Raw genomic sequence first — 18,455 nt, 5'->3', positions numbered from 1 at the left:
AATAAATAAATGAGGCCCTAATCTATGGATTTCACATGACTGTAAATACAGCTATGGCTCTGTTGGTAACAGATACAGTACCTTTAAAAAAAGGTAGGGGTGTGGATCAGAAAACCAGTCAACATTTGGTGTGACCATCATTTGTCTCATGCAGTGCAACACATCTCCTTCGCATAGAGTTGATCAGGCTGTTGATTGTAGCCTGTAGAATGTTGTCCCACTCCTCTTCGTTTCTGGATATTGGCAGGAACTGGAACACGCTGTCGTACACGTCGATCCAGAGCATCCCAAACATGCTCAATGGGTGACATGTCTGTTGAGTATGCAGGCCTTGGAAGAACAGGGAAATGTTCAGATTCCAGGAATTGTGTACAGCTCCTTGCAACATGGGGTCGTCCATTATCATGGTGAAACATGAGGGGATGGCAGCGTATGAATGCCACGGCAATGGGCCTCAGGATCTCGTTACGGTATCTCTTAAATTGCCATAGATAAAATGCAATTGTGTTCGTTGTCCGTAGCTTATGCCTGCCCATACCATAAACCCACCGCCACCATGGGGCACTCTGTTCACAACGTTGACATCAGCAAACCGCTCACCCACACAACGCTATACACGCTGTCTGCCATCTTCCCGGTACAGTTGAAACCGGGATTTATCTGTGAAGAGCACACTTCTTCAGCGTGCCAGTGGCCATCGAAGGTGAGCATTTGGCCACTGAAGTCGGTTACAACACTGAACAGGCTGGTTGGACGTACTGCCAAATTCTCTAAAATGACGTTGGGGGCGGCTTATGGTAGAAAAATGAACATTAAATTATCTGGCAACAGCTCTGGTGGTCATTCCTGCAGTCAGCAAGCCAATTGTACGGTCCCTCAAAACTTGAGTCATCTGTGGCATTGTGTTGTGACAAAACTGCACATTTTAGAGTGCTCTTTTATTGTGCCCAGCACAAGGTGTACCTGTGTAATTATCATGCTGTTTAATCAGCTTCTTGATATGCCTCACCTGTCAGGTGGATGGATTATTTTGGCAAGGGAGAATTGCTCACTAACAGGGATGTAATCTAAATGTAAACAAAACAAACATTTCTGGGATCTTTTATTTCATCTCATAAAGTTTATATATTTTTTCAGTATAAGAAGTTCTTGTATGTAGCATTTATCATTTAACTGTGTGTGTCTCATCTCTGTGTGTGTCCACCTGCAGAGGGCTATAGTGCAGCAGCCATGACGGACGCAGTGATGGGCGGTAGCTCGGACCGCTGGGTACCCAACGACAGGCAGAGGAGCATGCATGCCAAGTAAGAACTGGTGGCAGAACAGCAGGAACACTGGGTACACTAAGCACCCTGCGGGAATCGCCGGGCACAGCTGCCTGCTGCATGGTGCAGTTAACCCTTCATGGTGCAGTTAACCCTTCCATGCCTTCCCAGGAAATAATCAATTTTTTCCTCTCCTGTCTGTTTTCTTCTCATCTCTGCCCTGGCTGGGACTCAGTGATAAGGAACAGTAAGTAGAAAAGCTCTCACTCCATCTCTCTTATCTTCCCCCCTCTGCACTGCTCCAATCTACTATTATAGTGTGTGTTTGTGTATGTACGGTATGTTTATAGGTAAGTGTAGATTCACTTGTGAATGATTGTATGTTCACATATGTTTCGGACACAATGACGGGGTGTTGGTACAATGTGCAAATGTGCATTATGCCATTATGGTATTATTTGTATTACGTCCTGTCTCTTTGTCTATTGCATACCGCTGTCTATTTGTCTATTGCATACCGCTGTCTCTTTGTCTATTGCATACCGCTGTCTATTTGTCTATTGCATACCGCTGTCTCTTTGTCTATTGCATATCGCTGTCTATTTGTCTATTGCATACCGCTGTCTATTTGTCCACTCTTCTGTTTGAGTGTTATTTTGCATGTACATTAGATTTCACACTGCATGTCTGAGGGTTTGACCTGGACTAGCAAACCATGCATGCCTCAGCCCCAGACAGTTTTCCTGTGTGGTTGTCAGGGGTAACTGGACTAACCAGGTCAGGCCTGGTCCCGGCGCTCCGGACCTGACTGACGAGGAGAAGGAGATCATTAACGGTGTGATCGCCCGCGCTGAGAAGATGGAGGCCATGGAGCAGGAGAGAATTGGGTGAGAACTGAAGAGACATTCTGAGCTAATAGATTGGAGCTCCATTGCATTGCATACCTCTGAGTGTTACATTTTCAGCTCTGCATAAATGCTGCACAAGATGATAGAATTACAGACAACATTATTCAATCAGTTGGACTATCATTACCACATTTATCCAACTGAACTTTATGTACTACTAGTAATTGGCTGTAATGAGAGTTGTCCCAACTGCTGCAGGCGCCTGGTGAACCGTCTAGATGACATGAAGAAGACGGTGTGTGGGGACGGGGTGAACCGCTGTCTGCTGTGTGGGGAGCAGCTGGGTGTGCCAGGGGTCAGCTCAGTGGTGTGTGAGGACTGCAAAAAGGTATGTGCAGCACGGGGGTTGGAAAGATTGGTTTTTGGCCCATCCCTAGAAGGCAAAGGCACTAAAGCTTTTGCTCTGATAGGCTATTACGGACCATGTTAGGCCACAATAGAGCCTGAGCAATGAAATGGTACGGTAATTTATGACATTGTGACCTCTTTGTGAACCTGTGTCTCCTCTAATGTAGCACATGTGCACCAAGTGTGGAGTGCAGAGTGGGAGCCGGCCGTGCTCTGTGTGGCTCTGCAAGATCTGCAGCGAACAGCGAGAGGTGAGTGTTTCTGTGAAACACATGGTGACAGGGATATGACAGGGATATGTCATAGCGTGATGTTACATAGTGTCATAGTGAATTAAAAGACATGGTGGGTGAAAAATACAAAGTGACGATTCACTTCAAGCGAGACAAGGGATCAGGGAGATTAACAGTGAGTGTACTCTCTTACAAAAAAAGGCATCCAAAAGGGTTCTTCAGCTGTCCCCATAGGAGAACCATTTTTGGTTCCAAGTAGAACCCTTTTTGGTTCCAGATAGAACTCTTTTGGGTTCCATGTAGAACTCTCTGTGTAAAGGGTTCTACATGGAACTCAAAAGGGTTCTACCTGGAACAAAAAATGGTTCTACCTGGAACAAAATAGGGCTCTTGCTATGGGGACAGCCGAAGAACCCTTTTAGGTTCTAGATAGCACCTTTTTTCTAAGATTGTAGGTGTCAGTGTTAAAGCTTGTATGACGCAGGCCATTCTTTTTGGACCCCATGAGACTAGCTGTTGTCATGGCATCAGCTATTGGGGATCTGATAGATAAAAGATTCTTCATCATCTCTTAGGTGTGGAAGCGATCTGGTGCCTGGTTCTTTAAAGGCTTCCCCAAGCAGTTCCTGCCCTCGCCCATGCCCATCTCCAAGTCCAGAGAGTCAAGCGCCCAGCGGGCCTCAGAACCCCAGGAGCCAGCAGCCTCTGACCCCAGGGCTGCTGGTGATCTGCCACAGGCACAGGCCAGAGGTAACCAGGCCAGACAGAGCTGTGGGAGTTGTTTCAGGTTGATTGCTTTCTTGGCTTGTGAGAGTGGCAAAGTAGATACAGACTTGGTCTGTTTTCATTAACTAGCCGGCAGAATGAAACAGATTCAGCGAACTAATTATAGCTAAATGGGAATTATGTTGCCCTGAACTCAATATTACATTCTAAAACGACTTGAAAAAGAAAGCAACGGAAAGCCTGAATTGTATCTACAATGTTCTTTAGCGAAGATGAAGACTGATTTCAGATTTCTAAATTTAGCAGACCTATTTTGTCTTTTGTTGGCAACGTATCCCAGTGGGCAATGTACACACAGGAGAGGTCCTAATTCATGAACATGTACCACAGGCGGCTGGTGGCACCTTAATTGGGGAGGAGGGGCTCATAGTAATGGCTGCAATGGAATAAATGGAATGGAATGAAAAACCATTCCATTTACTCCTCTCCAGCCATTATTATGAGTCATCCTCCCCTCAGCAGCCTCCCGTGCTGAAGTCGGATACGAAACATTACAGAAGACCAAGCAGAAGTAAGAGTTTGTAGGGGTGAGAAAGACTCAGTGTCCTGTGCTGCCTATCTCCCAAGTCCAGAGGAGAGTCACGCTCCTAGTTATGGCCAGCAGGGAGCAGGTGAGTCATTCAGTCAACACCAGTATTACTTCAACAGAACCTAATCATGCTACCATCCCAACCCAATCCTCGACCCAGTACTGTACATTAGAGTACCATACTTGCCCTATAGCCACTCTCTCAAAGCACCATCTCTCCAGTTTCATCAGACAAACATCATCAGATGTTGTGAACTCCCACTGGCTTCCAGTCCCTCCAAACATTTATTTCTGTTATTCATTTCTCATCCTTACCATGAAAGCCCAGATCTGTTTTACAGAATGGGCACTGCTACCTCCTCCCAGACAGCCAGATCCAGGAGTGGGTGGTTTCAGTTAGGTAGTGGGAAGTACATGCTGGGGCATGCCTGGCACCTCCAGGGTGCCCTGGCAATCTGCTCCCACTTGCAGCAGTGTCATTGCCATTGTAGTGAGATATCCTCATAAAAGATAGTAAGGGGGAAAGGTAGAGTAAAAAGCCAGGCTTCATGATGTGATCAAGGTTGCCTGCCACTGCTTGTTGTACTGTATGTAGGTCAATGCCTGTGCATTGGAAAAACTGCAACATCAAAAGGATTCACAGAGACTAGGGAGAATTATGGATTCCACTGCAGCGTAGTCTCAGTGATACATTGACGTGTGTGTGTGTGTGTGTGCCTATATGTGTGCACGCTTGTTCATGTGTGCATGTGTGTTGCAGGACCAGAATCACAGGGGCGTGCTGGCAAACCACCTGTGGCCCATAAGCCGACAGAGGTTCGCATTGCCGCTGGTGGGGCTAGTCCTGGCTACACTGAGGGAGGTGCCCAGAACAGCCCAGTGGTGCTGCAGAAGGCTGTTACAGTCCAGAGCTCCAGGCCCCCTCCAGCAGCATCAGTCAAGCAGGGTAGGGAAAAAGCTGGACTCACATCACCAGACCAGACCTTAATACTGAAACACACTTTTCATTCATAGAGGATGGAATTATGAGTGACCAACGCATAAAAAACAAATCATTACCTTGTATGTGCTTGTAGCTCCACTGGAGATGGAGGGAGGTGGCTACTCCACTATCACTACTCCAGCGGAGGATAGAGTGACTCCTGCAATGCGGGAGGAGAAGAGACAGCCTGCCGCCTACAACCCCCCTCCTGCTCGACAACAAGCACCCCCGCCTGAGGAGGAGGAGGATGCAAACAGCTGTGACTCAGATGAGGCCAGTAAGTGACCATCTTGTCCTTCCAACTTAGACCTCTACAACATGGGCTCTGTGTCTGTTGCTTCAGCGATCTCTCTCCACGTATTCCAGGCTGTTTTAAGTCAACATATAAAGACTCTGCTCTTTGCATTTCTATTTGTTTACATAGTCATTCAGCAGACACTTTTATCCAGTCTGTTGTAACATCTCCATGTTTGATCTCTTACTCTTTTGAGTCGGTGGTCTTTGTAGCATTCTAAGCATATGAATCATCTAATAATACTAGCAGCCAACGTGTATCCTTCTAGTAGAATTCATGGAGCTCTATTGGAGATGATATACGATACCCACCATATGTTATCCAAGCATGTGAATCAATATCTTAGAAGTAAAGTGTAAGAGGATGTAAAACGAGTCAATAGTGAGTCTGTAATGAGAAACTGTAATGGAACCATTTTTTTAAATGTCTCCCTTGAGTGATGGGAATCGTGTCATGCCAGTCGTACGTCATGTTCCATCCCTCTAGCGGTGAATAGCCTTTCCTCTCTCCCTGGGGGATGGGGCTTTAATTTACTTTGAGGTCTGGGAATTTAGCACAGAACCCAGTATTTGTGATACGAGAGCTCTGACGGGATCTATATTGCCCTTGTGTTTGATTAGTTCCCAAATGTTACAGCAGAAATGGCAGAAATAGCGAAGGCTTCATTGGTTGTAGTTATCTATGGAGTGGGCAGTGCTAGGACAGTCAGGTCCCGTTGTGCAGGATCAGTTACTCAGAGATGTCCTAGTTCTGTATGCTCAGTGGTATAAAGGGTTGGTAGTAGTACATCATTTGTTTGCATCTACAGTGCCTTCAGAAGTATTCACACCCCTTGACTTTTTACATTTTGATGTGTTACAGCCTGAATTTAAAATGGATTACATTGAGATTTTGTGTCATTGGCCTACGCAATACCCAACAATGTCAGTTTATTTTTTAAATAAAAAAATATATTTAAAAAAAGGAAGAGCTGAAATGTCTTGACTCAATAAGTATTTAACCCCATTGTTATGGCAAGCCTAAATAAGTTCAGAAGTAAAAATGTACTTAACAAGTCATATAATAAGTACCATGGACTCTGTCTGCAATAATAGTGTCTAACATGATTTTTGAATGACTACCTATTCTCTGTACCCCACTCATACAATTATATGTAAGGTCTCTCAGTTGAGCAGTGAATTTCAAACACAGATTCAACCACAAAGACCAGGGAGGTTTTCCAATGCCTCGCATAGAAGGGCACCTTGGTAGATGGATAAAAATAAAAAAGCAGACATTGAATATCCCTTTGAGCATGGTGAAGTTATTAATTACACTTTGGATGGTGTATCAATACACCCAGTCACTACAAAGATGAAGGCGTCCTTCCTAACTCAGTTGCCGAAGAGGAAGGAAACCAATCAGAGATTTCACTATGAGGCCAATGGTGACTTTAAAACAGTTACAAAGTTTAATGGCTGTGACAGGAAAACTGAGGATGGATCAACAACATTGTAGTTATTCCACAATACTAACCTAATATTCCAAAACATGCATCTTGTTTGCAATAAGGCTCTAAAGTAAAACTGCAAAAAATGTGGCAATGAAATTAACTTGATGTCCTTAATACAAAGCATTATGTTTGGGGTCAATCCAACACAACACATCACTGAATACCACTCTTCATATTTACAAGCATGGTGGTGGCTGTATCAAGGCACTGTAGTTACTGGAGATGGCATTATATCATACAAATTACATTTGTGCATTTTCAGTTGTCTGTCTGTACTCTTAATGTTTTCCAGCCATTTGAAATTGTATTAGCTCGGGATGTGTAAGGGCTGGTAGGAGTTAGAGAGATTTCAGTGCACTGAACTACTGGAGTTGCAGGTTTTAAAAGCTAGCCTTCCAACCATTACAATGTGGTGGTTTGGAGCTGTTGGGGGTTTACTGTTTTAGATGAAGGGATGATAGATTTAAACCTATTGATTATCAGTATCATCTCAGTTTTGTCCTCCCTTCACATCTATGTATAGACTCCCATTCAACTGCTCTGTAGCTGAATGTCCAGTACTTTTTACTCTTATCAATCTATTTTATTTACATTTTTCATATTCTGTTATGAATTGGGGTATTTCTGTCTTTTTAACTAGAACATTATTTTCCCGAATGTGTTCCTTTAAGATTTTTAGTTTCCTTGATATTACAATAATATTTTGCTGCTATTTAATGGAATTTTCTATTAATATGTGGACGGATGCATAATGGATTTAATCTGTTTACAGACCATTTAGGCTGCAGATTCACTGTTGGATTATGCATTTCTCCCTCCTTTATCAGTTCACTGCCTGATCTTCTGTTCTTTTGTCTGCCCTCTGGCGTGAAGCTCATGTCTCTTACTGCCGGCAGTCTCAATGTTTTCTGATACTTTGAGAATCTTTCCTAGTCTAGACTCTCTTTACAACTCAGTGCCTTTTGTCTTAGATGTACTGCTAGTGTCTGTGTTCCAGTGCAGTCAGAGTAGACACCCTGTCTGTTATCTGATCTAATGACTGCCCTGGATGTTTTTCAGCCACTCTTGGCGCGCTGGAGTTCAGCTTGCTTTATGAGCAGGAGAACAACAGTCTCCACTGCAGCATCCTTAAAGCCAAGGTACCACCTATTGCACTTATTTACTCACCCTGAGACAATTACACTGAAGTGGCCTGTGTTTAAAAGATGCTGCCGCAGTAGATCAAATTTACAGGGACTCCTTGTCCCTTCTGTCCTGTCTGGTGACATAAAGAGTATGTGTTGTCTTGTCTTCCCCTCAGGGACTGAAGCCCATGGACTCCAATGGACTGGCTGATCCATATGTCAAGCTGCATCTGCTGCCAGGGGCCAGTAAGGTGATGGAATTCACCTCCCTTATTTTCTACCTGGGGGTTAACATATGCTTGTGTATTTATTATGGCATGTGTCATGATTCAGAAAAATCTGAGAATGATGTCTGTGATGCTATGATACACGCCATTAGCTCAAGCCTACTACCTTGTGGCATAAGGATTATCCATTGTACTACATACGAAGCTCCATTGCCTCTATCCAGCCTCAGATATAAGTGCTGAAGTCAAGTTCCTCATCTTGATCTCTTGTATCTACTCTCATGTGCTGCAGTCCACCAAGTTACGCACCAAAACCCTGAGAAACACCCGTAACCCAGCATGGAACGAGACCCTGGTCTACCACGGACTCACAGATGAGGACATGCAGCGCAAGACTCTCAGGTGGATACTGAAAGCAGAGAAACAAAACACAGGGTTCACTAAACATAAAGACAACACTAAACCACATTCCTGTCTTGTTGTCTCCATTTGTTGACATGGTTTTATCTAAGGGCTGAATTGTTTTACTTTGGATGTTATTGATGTCTTGGATATTATTGATGTCTTGTATGGGTTGATGCAGGATCTCTGTCTGTGATGAGGACAAGTTTGGACATAATGAGTTTATCGGAGAAACTCGCGTTGCACTGAAGAAACTGAAGATCAACCAGAAGAAAAACTTCAACGTGTGTCTAGAGAGAGTTGTCCCTGTAAGTAGTATATCATCCTGCTTCTCACATTAAATATACAGTAAGAGTCCCATTTGTTTCAATGTCTGATTGGACCACCCATATCCATATCCTTCCACAGACAAAGAAGACCGCAACAGCTGGAGGGGCTCGAGGCATTTCGCTCTATGAGGATGAGGTATTGGTGTATGACCAGCATGCGTGGGCATGTGGACTACCGCTACGTGTCCTCATACAAATCATGTCTTCATGATATGATATAAAATGACACTCTTCCATTCTCTCTTACCCATCTTTCGCTCCCTGTTTTCCCAATCTCACCGCCGCTCTCTCCAGGGTGGAAAGGATGGTGGAGATGTGGAGGAGCGTGGTCGTATCCTTATCTCCCTCGTGTACAGCACCCAGCAGAACCGCCTGCTTGTGGGTGTGGTGCGCTGCGTTCACCTGGCCTCCATGGACGCCAACGGATACTCTGACCCATTCGTCGAAATGTCCGTGTCTGTTTCACTGTGATTGCTATCAGGAGTGATTACAAACACACGTTCTTCTCTAACACTTTTCCAGTGTTTACATGATGAAGTATTCACTTTTCTCTCAAATATCAAAACAAATTGAATTATGTCAAAGTTATTCATTTGCACAGTAGAATACATCTGTTTCGCAATTTACTTCCTATCCCCAAATGCAGGATGACAACATCAAAATATGTTTGTCTTGTATGTGATGTGTTTAGATGCCTGAAACCTGATATGGGGAAGAAGGCCAAGAACAAAACAAATATCAAGAAGAAAACCCTGAACCCAGAGTACAACGAGGTCAGTTTCCTGTTGGTGTCTTGCAATAATAATACAAGACAGAAGTAACCATCTGACAGCAGTACTTTGTTTGTGCTTTTAATATTAAATGTCTGTCAATACCTCAATATATTGATTTGTGTACTGATTTAAATTCAATTTATTGGAGATCGTGAGGGGGATGACTTCTCACTTGTTGTGTTACAGGAATTTAGCTATGACATCAAGCACAGCGACCTGGCTAAGAAGACCCTGGACATCTCAGTGTGGGACTACGACATTGGGAAATCCAACGATTACATCGGTAAGATCCATAGGAGGTGCATTCGAGATCTACTAGACCTCGTTGAATTGTTCCATGTTGTGCCAGTCCTCTCACCCTCCCCTCCCTATCTGCTGGTCTGCTGTAGGTGGGTGTCAGTTGGGCATCACAGCCAAAGGGGAGCAGCTGAAGCACTGGTATGAGTGCCTGAAGAACAAGGACAAGAAGATAGAGCGCTGGCACACCCTGTTGAATGAGAATCCTGTCAACAGCAACTAACCCCCACCTTGCATGAGTTAAGTCCTCTCCCTCTACACTCAGCCCCCTCTCCTCTCTCACATTACCCTGTCTAACCTCCCTCCACACCTCCCCAAGAACCTTCATTTTAGTTTTAGTATTATTGTACTTACCGGTAGTCTTCCTGTCTGGCTGTCGTCATTCTTTCATGCCCTCAACCCAACCCACCACATGCACCCTTTCCATCCTGCCCTGTTTCCCAGGTGTGATATTCCCTTCTCCTATTTCTCCCCCTTTACTGAGACTTATCTACCAAGTGGACTCCCCAAGAGGCAAAACATGGTATACTTTAAAATCATCCTTCAAAAGCAACAATTTAAGGCAAAAAATGATGTTAATGTTTGACATTGCAGTATACAGTTGCATTGAGACTATCATGCCTGTTGAAGGTGTTATTGAACGTGACACATCCCAAACTAAATAAAAATCCATTTGAAATGCACTAGCACAAAAGACGACGAAGCAATATGTTATGGCATTCTATGTGGGATAACATCTGCAGCACCCATTGAACTATGAAGTTCATTAGACTGGCAGGTTGTAATCCTTCATTTCTGGTAAAATGACACCATACGGTATTATTACCACTTGTATGAGAACGCAAAACCACATGAAAACACTCTGAGGACACACAGCTGTTTATTTAATGATATCTAATGAATATTATGGCATTCTCACGAAGATGTTTCACATGCTGCTGATCTTGAGATTGATCTGAAATTGATTGAAATTGAGGATAAACATATTCTGGACTATGAAAAAGGGCATGATTCACAAATCAATTCAATGACATTTAGTTTGGAGAGTATATTTCTTTGTTTTTTAACGTATTACATACTAAAATTAATAGGCAATTTAAGTAACTCATATTTATTATTTTCAATATCAGTTTAAAGATTTTGAATGATTGCACTTCTGGTAGAACAAAATGTACTCAATTTCTGTCAAGTGTTCACTTTTAGTCCTTATTTAAGTCCTGTTTATAGCACCCTGGTCTCATTGACTAGACTTAACATTGTACATGTAAATCCAGGACACTCAAATTAGCATGATATGTTACGTTTGGTATGGTTACATAAGACAGATGGTTACTTAAGGTAGAGTGGGGTGGGTCAGCGTATACTGCAAATGCCTAGCAACCCAAAGGTTGCGAGTTTGAATCTCATCAATGACAACTTTTACATTTGAGCTAATTAGCAACTTTTCTACTACTTAGTACTTTTTAGCTATTTTGCAACTACTTAGCATGCTAGCTAACCCTTCCCCTAACCTTAACCCTTTTAGTTAACCCTAACCTTAACCCTTTAACCTAACTCCTACACTTAACCTTAACCTTAACTCCTAGCCTAGCTTACGTTAGCCAGCTAGCTAACGTTATCCACCTAGCTAACGTTATCCACCTAGCCACCTAGCTAGAATTTTTAACATATCATACGTTTTGCAAATTCATAATATATTATGCATTTTGCAAATTCGTAACATATAATAAGAGTTGTAATCTTTAACATATCATTTGAAATGGGAGATGGAAAACCACAAATGAATATATACCATACAACACGTACCATATCATACTGAATGGAGTGTCTCGGATTTACGTAAAGAAAATACAAAATGCTCTGAGACCAGGTTGGTTTATAGAGGTAGTTCGATTTTTTTATATTTTTTTAATGAGAATGTTTGCTCTGAAAAGTTGACCATCTGGTTCAGGTCTTTGTTTACGGTGAAGGGAGAGAGGAGACAGGAAAACATATTCCCTGGCTAGTAATGAGATGTCTACTATGACAGGTGTGTACTTCCCTATTGCACATGGTTTACAATGACAGCTTACAGAGGTTGTCTACTGACTGACAATTTTTACATTGAATGCACATTATCAGATTTTTCACTGACACTTAAAGCCTGCTCCACCTTAGACATACTAAATAAGACAATGTAAAGCTGTCGTAAGAGAATGTGCTGCTTAACTTGCATGCACTGTGCTCGTGACCCGTGTTTTCTGTGCCTGGAGCAGTCACACACCCCCACCCCTTTTACCCACACTGGGCCCCTCCCTTCCTGCCCCATCCTTTTCTGCTGCACCAATCACTCAAAGCTTTGGCGTGTGGCTGTTGACCAATTACCGCAATTCAAGCAAAGCACACCTTATACAATGGAATGACCTCAATTTATACAGATGTTTGCAAGTTTCTCAAAAAACCCTATGCATGAGACGTCTTGTGGTTCATGATATATACATAGACTTTTTAAGATACAAATTCTATTGTAATTTGATGGTTTACGTCTCTAACCCTTAACATTGTTCCAAATGCTTTTTTAAAACACTGAGGCCACCGCAACATACATTAATTTATGCTGCATGAGTATTAGGACTATTGCTGTTATCATTTGGTTTCCAATGGATTATAAATGAGTTGATGTGACAGGCTACTTTAGCCTCTCTTCGGAGCATCCTCAGCTTGGTAATGTGACAGGGATGAGAGCACAGCTAGGACCCTGCACCCAGAGCTCAGATAACACTCAGTGGGCACATTAACAAATGGATCTCACCGACTAGTTCCTGAAGGCAGAATATTAATGGAGATTAATCTCATCCATAGAGTGATGCCTTTTCACCAAGTGCTCTGTCTCCTCCTTTGATGGGTAAAACCAGGGGCTCACGCAGTAATGAGAGCCTGTCTGAACTGTGTTGTCTTGTTGTCCACCAGTGGCCACAATTTCAACATTATTTTGTTGCGTATGCACTTGATTTTCACTGGTTCTACAGTACTACTGTAGCCTACCTGTTCTGTTCTGGAACCAGTTCAGTGGTCTTTAACCTTCATTAGTTTCTATTTTCTCTTCTAGATAGTAAGTATCTCTAAACCTAAAGAGGACACAACTGTTATCTATTTTTTTCTGCCTACAGTATTTAATGAAATGATTTTTTGGTTTTATTTATGTAACTGTAAATAAGTAGTGCATGCACTGGAGAGAAAATACATTTAAATATCTATGTATGTTTGCAAATGAATTTGCATGTAAAGATTTTACAAGGAGTTAGGTTTACACAGATCAATAAAAGCTATCTGAAATGGACAAACTTGAGATCATTATCTTGTGTACTGTCTATGGTCTTTGTGGTGTGATAATAAGTAGGTTGTGTTTCTTTGTGGTGTTGATGCTACTTGCTTGTCAATTTTTCTTTTGCATCAGGTCTCAAATTGTTTACCCTACTTTTTACCATGTGAAGACAAGGATTTGGAATCCGAGTGATAACGTTGTTACATGCAAACCAGAGGCGGCTGGTGGGAGGAGCTATAGGAGGATGGGCTCAAATGGAATTAATGGAGCGGTACCGAAATCATCAAACATATGGGAACCATATGTTTGAGTCCTTTCCATTAATTCCATTCCAGCCATTGCAATGAGCCTGTCTCCTATAGCTCTCCTCACCAGCCTCTGATGCAAACTTATTTACTTGATGTGGTGCCATTAGTGGGGATAATGGGTATGTATTATACAATATACAGTATTTGAATACATACCTATAAATAAAAACAAAAATGTAAGTTACATATTCCCCTTAAAAAATGCACTCATAGTAAAAGTATTTTTAATGTAGCCTATAAACGGTATGGATTCCCCATATGACTTTCACACCCCAAATAATACCTCTTGAGTGTTTGGAAAGATTAAAAGCATACTTGTCATTTGAAGGCAAGTTTTTTTCAGTGTTGTGTCACTGCGATCACAATGATTCTGGCACTTGCCTCTGACATTAAAATCAATACAATAATTTAACATCAAGACTGCAATTAAAATATCAAAGGAAACTTTTAGATCCCATGGAAATAAAGTCTGTTGATTACAAATATAGTAGGTCTAATTTATTGTATGGTAGCCTATGCAGGTAGGGACAGGTTGAATTTAAATGTTCCATTCCTTGAAGATGATGTAGGATACTAAGTTTTAGGCTACAACCTCTTGATGACAATTGGAGTCAACTGTATAGGCTACTATTTACATTTCTCTTATTTAATCATAAAGTGAGGAGGGTGTGTAATTTTAATACATCACCGATCACCTCACATCTGTAGGCTTCTCTGATTTCTCCATCCAGTGGTGACTTCTTCTACCCCTAACTCTTGTTTATTGACTTCATTCTAAACTACAGTATGAAGCAAGTCGACAAGGCTGCTGTATCAGATTTGTTACATGTGCATTCAGCCTGGTCTCATAGACTAGACGTAACATAGTAAATATAAATCCGACACACGGACATTAGTATGATATGTTATCTTTGGTATGGATACATAAGACAGATGGTTACTTAAGGCAAAAACTAAAGTAGAGTGGTTGGTCGGGGGTGGGTTGTACAGCGCAAATGTCTAGCAGCCCAAAGTTTGTGATTTCAAAGCTCATCCCGGATAACTTTAGCATTTTAGCAACTTTTCAACTAGTTATGACTTTTTAGCTACTTGCAACTACTTAGCATGTTAGCTAACCCTAACCCTAACTTGAACCCTTTTAGCTAACCCATCCCCTAACCCTAACCTTAAGCTATCGTTAGCCATTTAGCTAGAATTCGTAACATATAGTACGTTTCGCAAATTCGTAACATATAAAAGGAATTGTAATTCGTAACATATCATACAAAATGGGTGATGGACATCCACAAATTAATACATACCATATGAAATGTAACATATCATACTAGTGTCTCGGATTTACGTACAGAATATAACAAAATTGTCTGAGACCTGTCTTCCATTTTTATGGAAAATTATATAACCCCCATGCATAGCCACAGGAAGTATGGGTGCTGAGGGTGCTGCAGCATCCCCTAAGAGTGATGTCCGCTCCCCCGTGAAAATCAAATGAGCATAATACAAAAATCCCTATATATATCTGTCTGTTTAAGATAGAGATATCTGTTGTTGTTTTTGCATTGGATCAATCCACCGCAACCGCCTACATCACGTTTCCGCATCTGCTGTAAAAGGTGAAAGAGCTAGAGCAGTGTTTGTCAGCTGACTGAAACGGACAAACTGAAATCAGTTAGGAAGCCGAACTGCAGTCAGGTCAAGACCTTGGTGAGGATGATGGGCACACAGATGAGCTTCCCTGAGACTTCCCTGAGACAGTTTGTGCAGAAATTCTTCAGTTGTGCAAACCCACAGTTTCATCAGCTGTCCGGTGGTATCCGCCTGTCTCGCGCTTCCGCATCTGCGGTGAAAGGTGACAGCGCTAGAGCGGTGTTTGCCAGACCATGAGACATCACGAACACTTACATGTCGGCTGTTTTGCTCACCCATAGGCCTCACAAGACTTGTCTGAAGGTCCACCTTTACCAGTTAAAATAATGGAAGTTGGTGACCGTTTTCTTGGTGCTCCTGTCCAGGGTGAACAATTTACTATTAATACTTGACCAGCTGTGTTACCTTTGTAACATTTAATTAGGAATCAAACTCAATTCACATTTTTGTCCTTTTCATCATAAAATGTCGAAACAACAACGGCCATGAGACACAAAAGCCTAGGGCTCACCGGACACTGACACGGACTCTGATCCCCCCGACCTAGCCAAGGTAATGATGGCTATCGTTAAGTCTGAACAGACGGTGCTGGCTAAGGTGGAGCCACTATCCACTAACCTATCCACACAAATAGCCACTGTCACCACTGAGGTCAACACAAAGATCGACTTCGTTAAAGAAGACTTGGTGAAACAGGACATCCATCTGAATAGCCTGGAAGGCGGCGCAAATACTTACTCTGACAAAGTGGTGACACTGGAAGAGCAAGTCAACCGGCTATCATCAGATGTCGTCAAACTTACTTCCAAGGTGGAGGACCTTGAGAACAGGCAGCACTGGGAGAAGGGTTCAGACAGCTTCTACATTGCTGTCTGAACACCAAGTATTGCATTCTCTACCCAGCAGTGCTGAAGATCACTACGCCCTCCGGCGAGCAGAACACATTCATGGACCCTACCAGGGTCCTGCCAAAGAATACATCATTGCACACCTACATCAAATTTTATTGGTCATATGCACATGGTTAGCAGATGTTAATGCGAGTGTAGCGAAATGCTTGTGCTTCTAGTTCCGACAGTGCAGTAATATCTGACAAGTAATCTAACCATTTCACAACAACTACCTTATACACACAAGTGTAAAGGGATGAATAAGAATAAGTAAATATATTTATTACATCCAATTATGAATTATTAAAGTGGCTAGAGATTTGAGTCTGTATGTTGGCAGCAGCCACTCAATGTTAGTGATGGCTGTTTAACAGTCTGATGACCTTGAGATAGAAGCTGTTTTTCAGTCTCTCAGTCCCAGATTTGATGCACCTGTACTGACCTCACCTTCTGGATGATAGCGGGGTGAACAGGCAGTGGCTTGGGTGGTTGTTGTCCTTGATGATCTTTTTGGCCTTCCTGTGACATCGGGTGATGTAGGTGTTCTGGAGGGCAGGAAGTTTGCCCCCGGTGATGTGTTGTGCAGACCGCATCACCCTCTGGAGAGCCTCACGGTCGTGGGCGGAGCAGTTGCTGTACAGCCCGACAGGATACTCTCGATTGTGCATTTGTAAAGGTTTGTCAGTGTTTTCGGTGACAAGCCAAATTTCTTCAGCATCCTGAGGTTGAAGAGGTGCTGTTGGGCCTTCTTCACCACGCAGTCTGTGTGGGTGTACCATTTCAGTTTGTCCGTGATGTATATGCCGAGGAACTTAAAACATTCCACCTTCTCCACTACTGTCCCGTCGATATGGATAGGGGGGTGCTCCTTCGGCTGTTTCCTGAAATCCACAATTATCTCCTTTGTTTTGTTGACATTGAGTGTGGGGTTATTTTCCTGACACCACACTCCGAGGGCCCTCACCTCCTCCCTGTAGGCCGTCTCGTCATTGTTGGTAATCAAGCCTACCACTGTAGTGTCGTATGCAAACTTGATGATTGAGTTGGAGGTGTGCATGGCCACGCAGTCATGGGTGAACAGGGAGTACAGGAGAGGGCTGAGAACGCACCCTTGTGGGGCCCCAGTGTTGAAGATCAGCAGGGTGGAGATGTTGTTTCCTACCATCACTTCCGGGGGGCGTCCCGTCAGAACGTCTAGGACCCAGTTGCACAGGGTGGGGTCAAGACCAAGGGCATCGAGCTTAAGGATGAGCTTGGAGGGTACTATGGTGTTAAGTGCTGAGCTGTAGTCGATGAACATCTTTCTTTCATAGGCATTCCTCTTGTCCAGATGAGATAGGGCAGTGTGATTGCAATTGCGTCGTCTGTGGACCTATTGGAGCGGTAAGGAAATTTGAGTGGGTCTAGGGTATCAGGTAGGGTGGAGGTGATATGATCCTTCACTAATTTCTCAAAGCACTTCATGATGACAGAAGTGAGTGTTAGCTCAGTTACCTTAGCTTTTTTGGGAACAGGAACAATGGTGGCCCTCTTGAAGCACGTGGGCACAGCAGACTGGGATAGGGATTGATTGAATATATCTGTAAACACACCAGCCAGTTGGTCTGCGCATGCTCTGAAGACGCGGATAGGGATGCCGTCTGGGCTGGCAGCCCTGCGAGGGTTAACACGTTTAAATGTTTTACTCACGTTGGCCACGATGAAGGAGAGCCCACAGGTTTTGGTAGCGGGCCGTGTCAGTGGCACTGTATTGTCCTCAAACCGAGCAAGGAAGTTGTTTAATTTGTCTGGGAGCAAGACGTCGGTGTTCGTGACGGGGCTGGTTTTCTTTTGTAATCCGTGATTGACTGTAGACCCTACCACATACCTCTCATGTCTGAGCCGTTGAATTGCGACTCTACTTTGTCTCTATACTGACGCTTAGCTTGTTTGATTGCCTTGCAGAAGGAATAGCTACATTGTTTTTATTCGGTCATGTTTCTGGTCGCCTTGCCATGATTAAAAGCAGTGGTTTGCGCTTTCAGTTTTGCAAGAATGCTGCCATCAATCCACGGTTTCTGGTTAGGGAAGGTTTTAATAGTCACCGTGGGTACAACATCACCGATGCACTTGCTAATAAACTCGCTCACCGAGTCAGCGTATACATCAATGTTGTTGTCTGAGGCTGTCCGGAACACATCCCAGTCCACGTGATCGAAGCAATCTTGAAGCGTGGAATCTGATTGGTTGGACCAGCGTTGAACAGACCTGAGCATGGGCGTTTCCTGTTTTAGTTTCTGTCTATAGGCAGGGAGAAACAAAATGGAGTCGTGATCA

At 43.1% G+C, this 18,455-nt stretch overlaps 1 protein-coding gene across 1 annotated transcript; it reads left to right on the top strand.

Moving 5' to 3' along the window:
* Positions 1–2,035: 2,035 nt before the first annotated feature.
* LOC139389473 (rabphilin-3A-like) lies at positions 2,036–10,737 on the top strand. Its single transcript, XM_071136258.1, has 15 exons — positions 2,036–2,152; positions 2,372–2,501; positions 2,689–2,772; positions 3,330–3,504; positions 4,830–5,015; positions 5,146–5,328; positions 7,898–7,977; positions 8,139–8,213; positions 8,482–8,591; positions 8,773–8,899; positions 9,000–9,056; positions 9,215–9,369; positions 9,612–9,693; positions 9,880–9,976; positions 10,083–10,737. Exons 1-15 carry the CDS (start codon positions 2,124–2,126, stop codon positions 10,211–10,213), a joined length of 1,701 nt encoding a protein of 566 aa, XP_070992359.1. The 5' UTR covers positions 2,036–2,123; the 3' UTR covers positions 10,214–10,737.
* Positions 10,738–18,455: the final 7,718 nt, after the last annotated feature.

This window comes from Oncorhynchus clarkii, chromosome 30 (genome assembly GCF_045791955.1).
Source record: "Oncorhynchus clarkii lewisi isolate Uvic-CL-2024 chromosome 30, UVic_Ocla_1.0, whole genome shotgun sequence".
NCBI lineage: Eukaryota > Metazoa > Chordata > Actinopteri > Salmoniformes > Salmonidae > Oncorhynchus > Oncorhynchus clarkii.
Note: the sequence above shows the minus strand (reverse complement) of the source record. Positions and strands in the feature narration are given on the sequence as shown.

Excerpts from the sequence above, each read along its gene's own strand:
- LOC139389473 (XM_071136258.1), top strand. The coding sequence starts at position 2,124 with ATGGAGGCCATGGAGCAGGAGAGAATTGG. Across the intron at positions 3,505-4,829 it reads GCCACAGGCACAGGCCAGAG|GACCAGAATCACAGGGGCGT; the intron begins GTAACCAGGCCA and ends TGTGTGTTGCAG. Across the intron at positions 7,978-8,138 it reads GCAGCATCCTTAAAGCCAAG|GGACTGAAGCCCATGGACTC; the intron begins GTACCACCTATT and ends TCTTCCCCTCAG.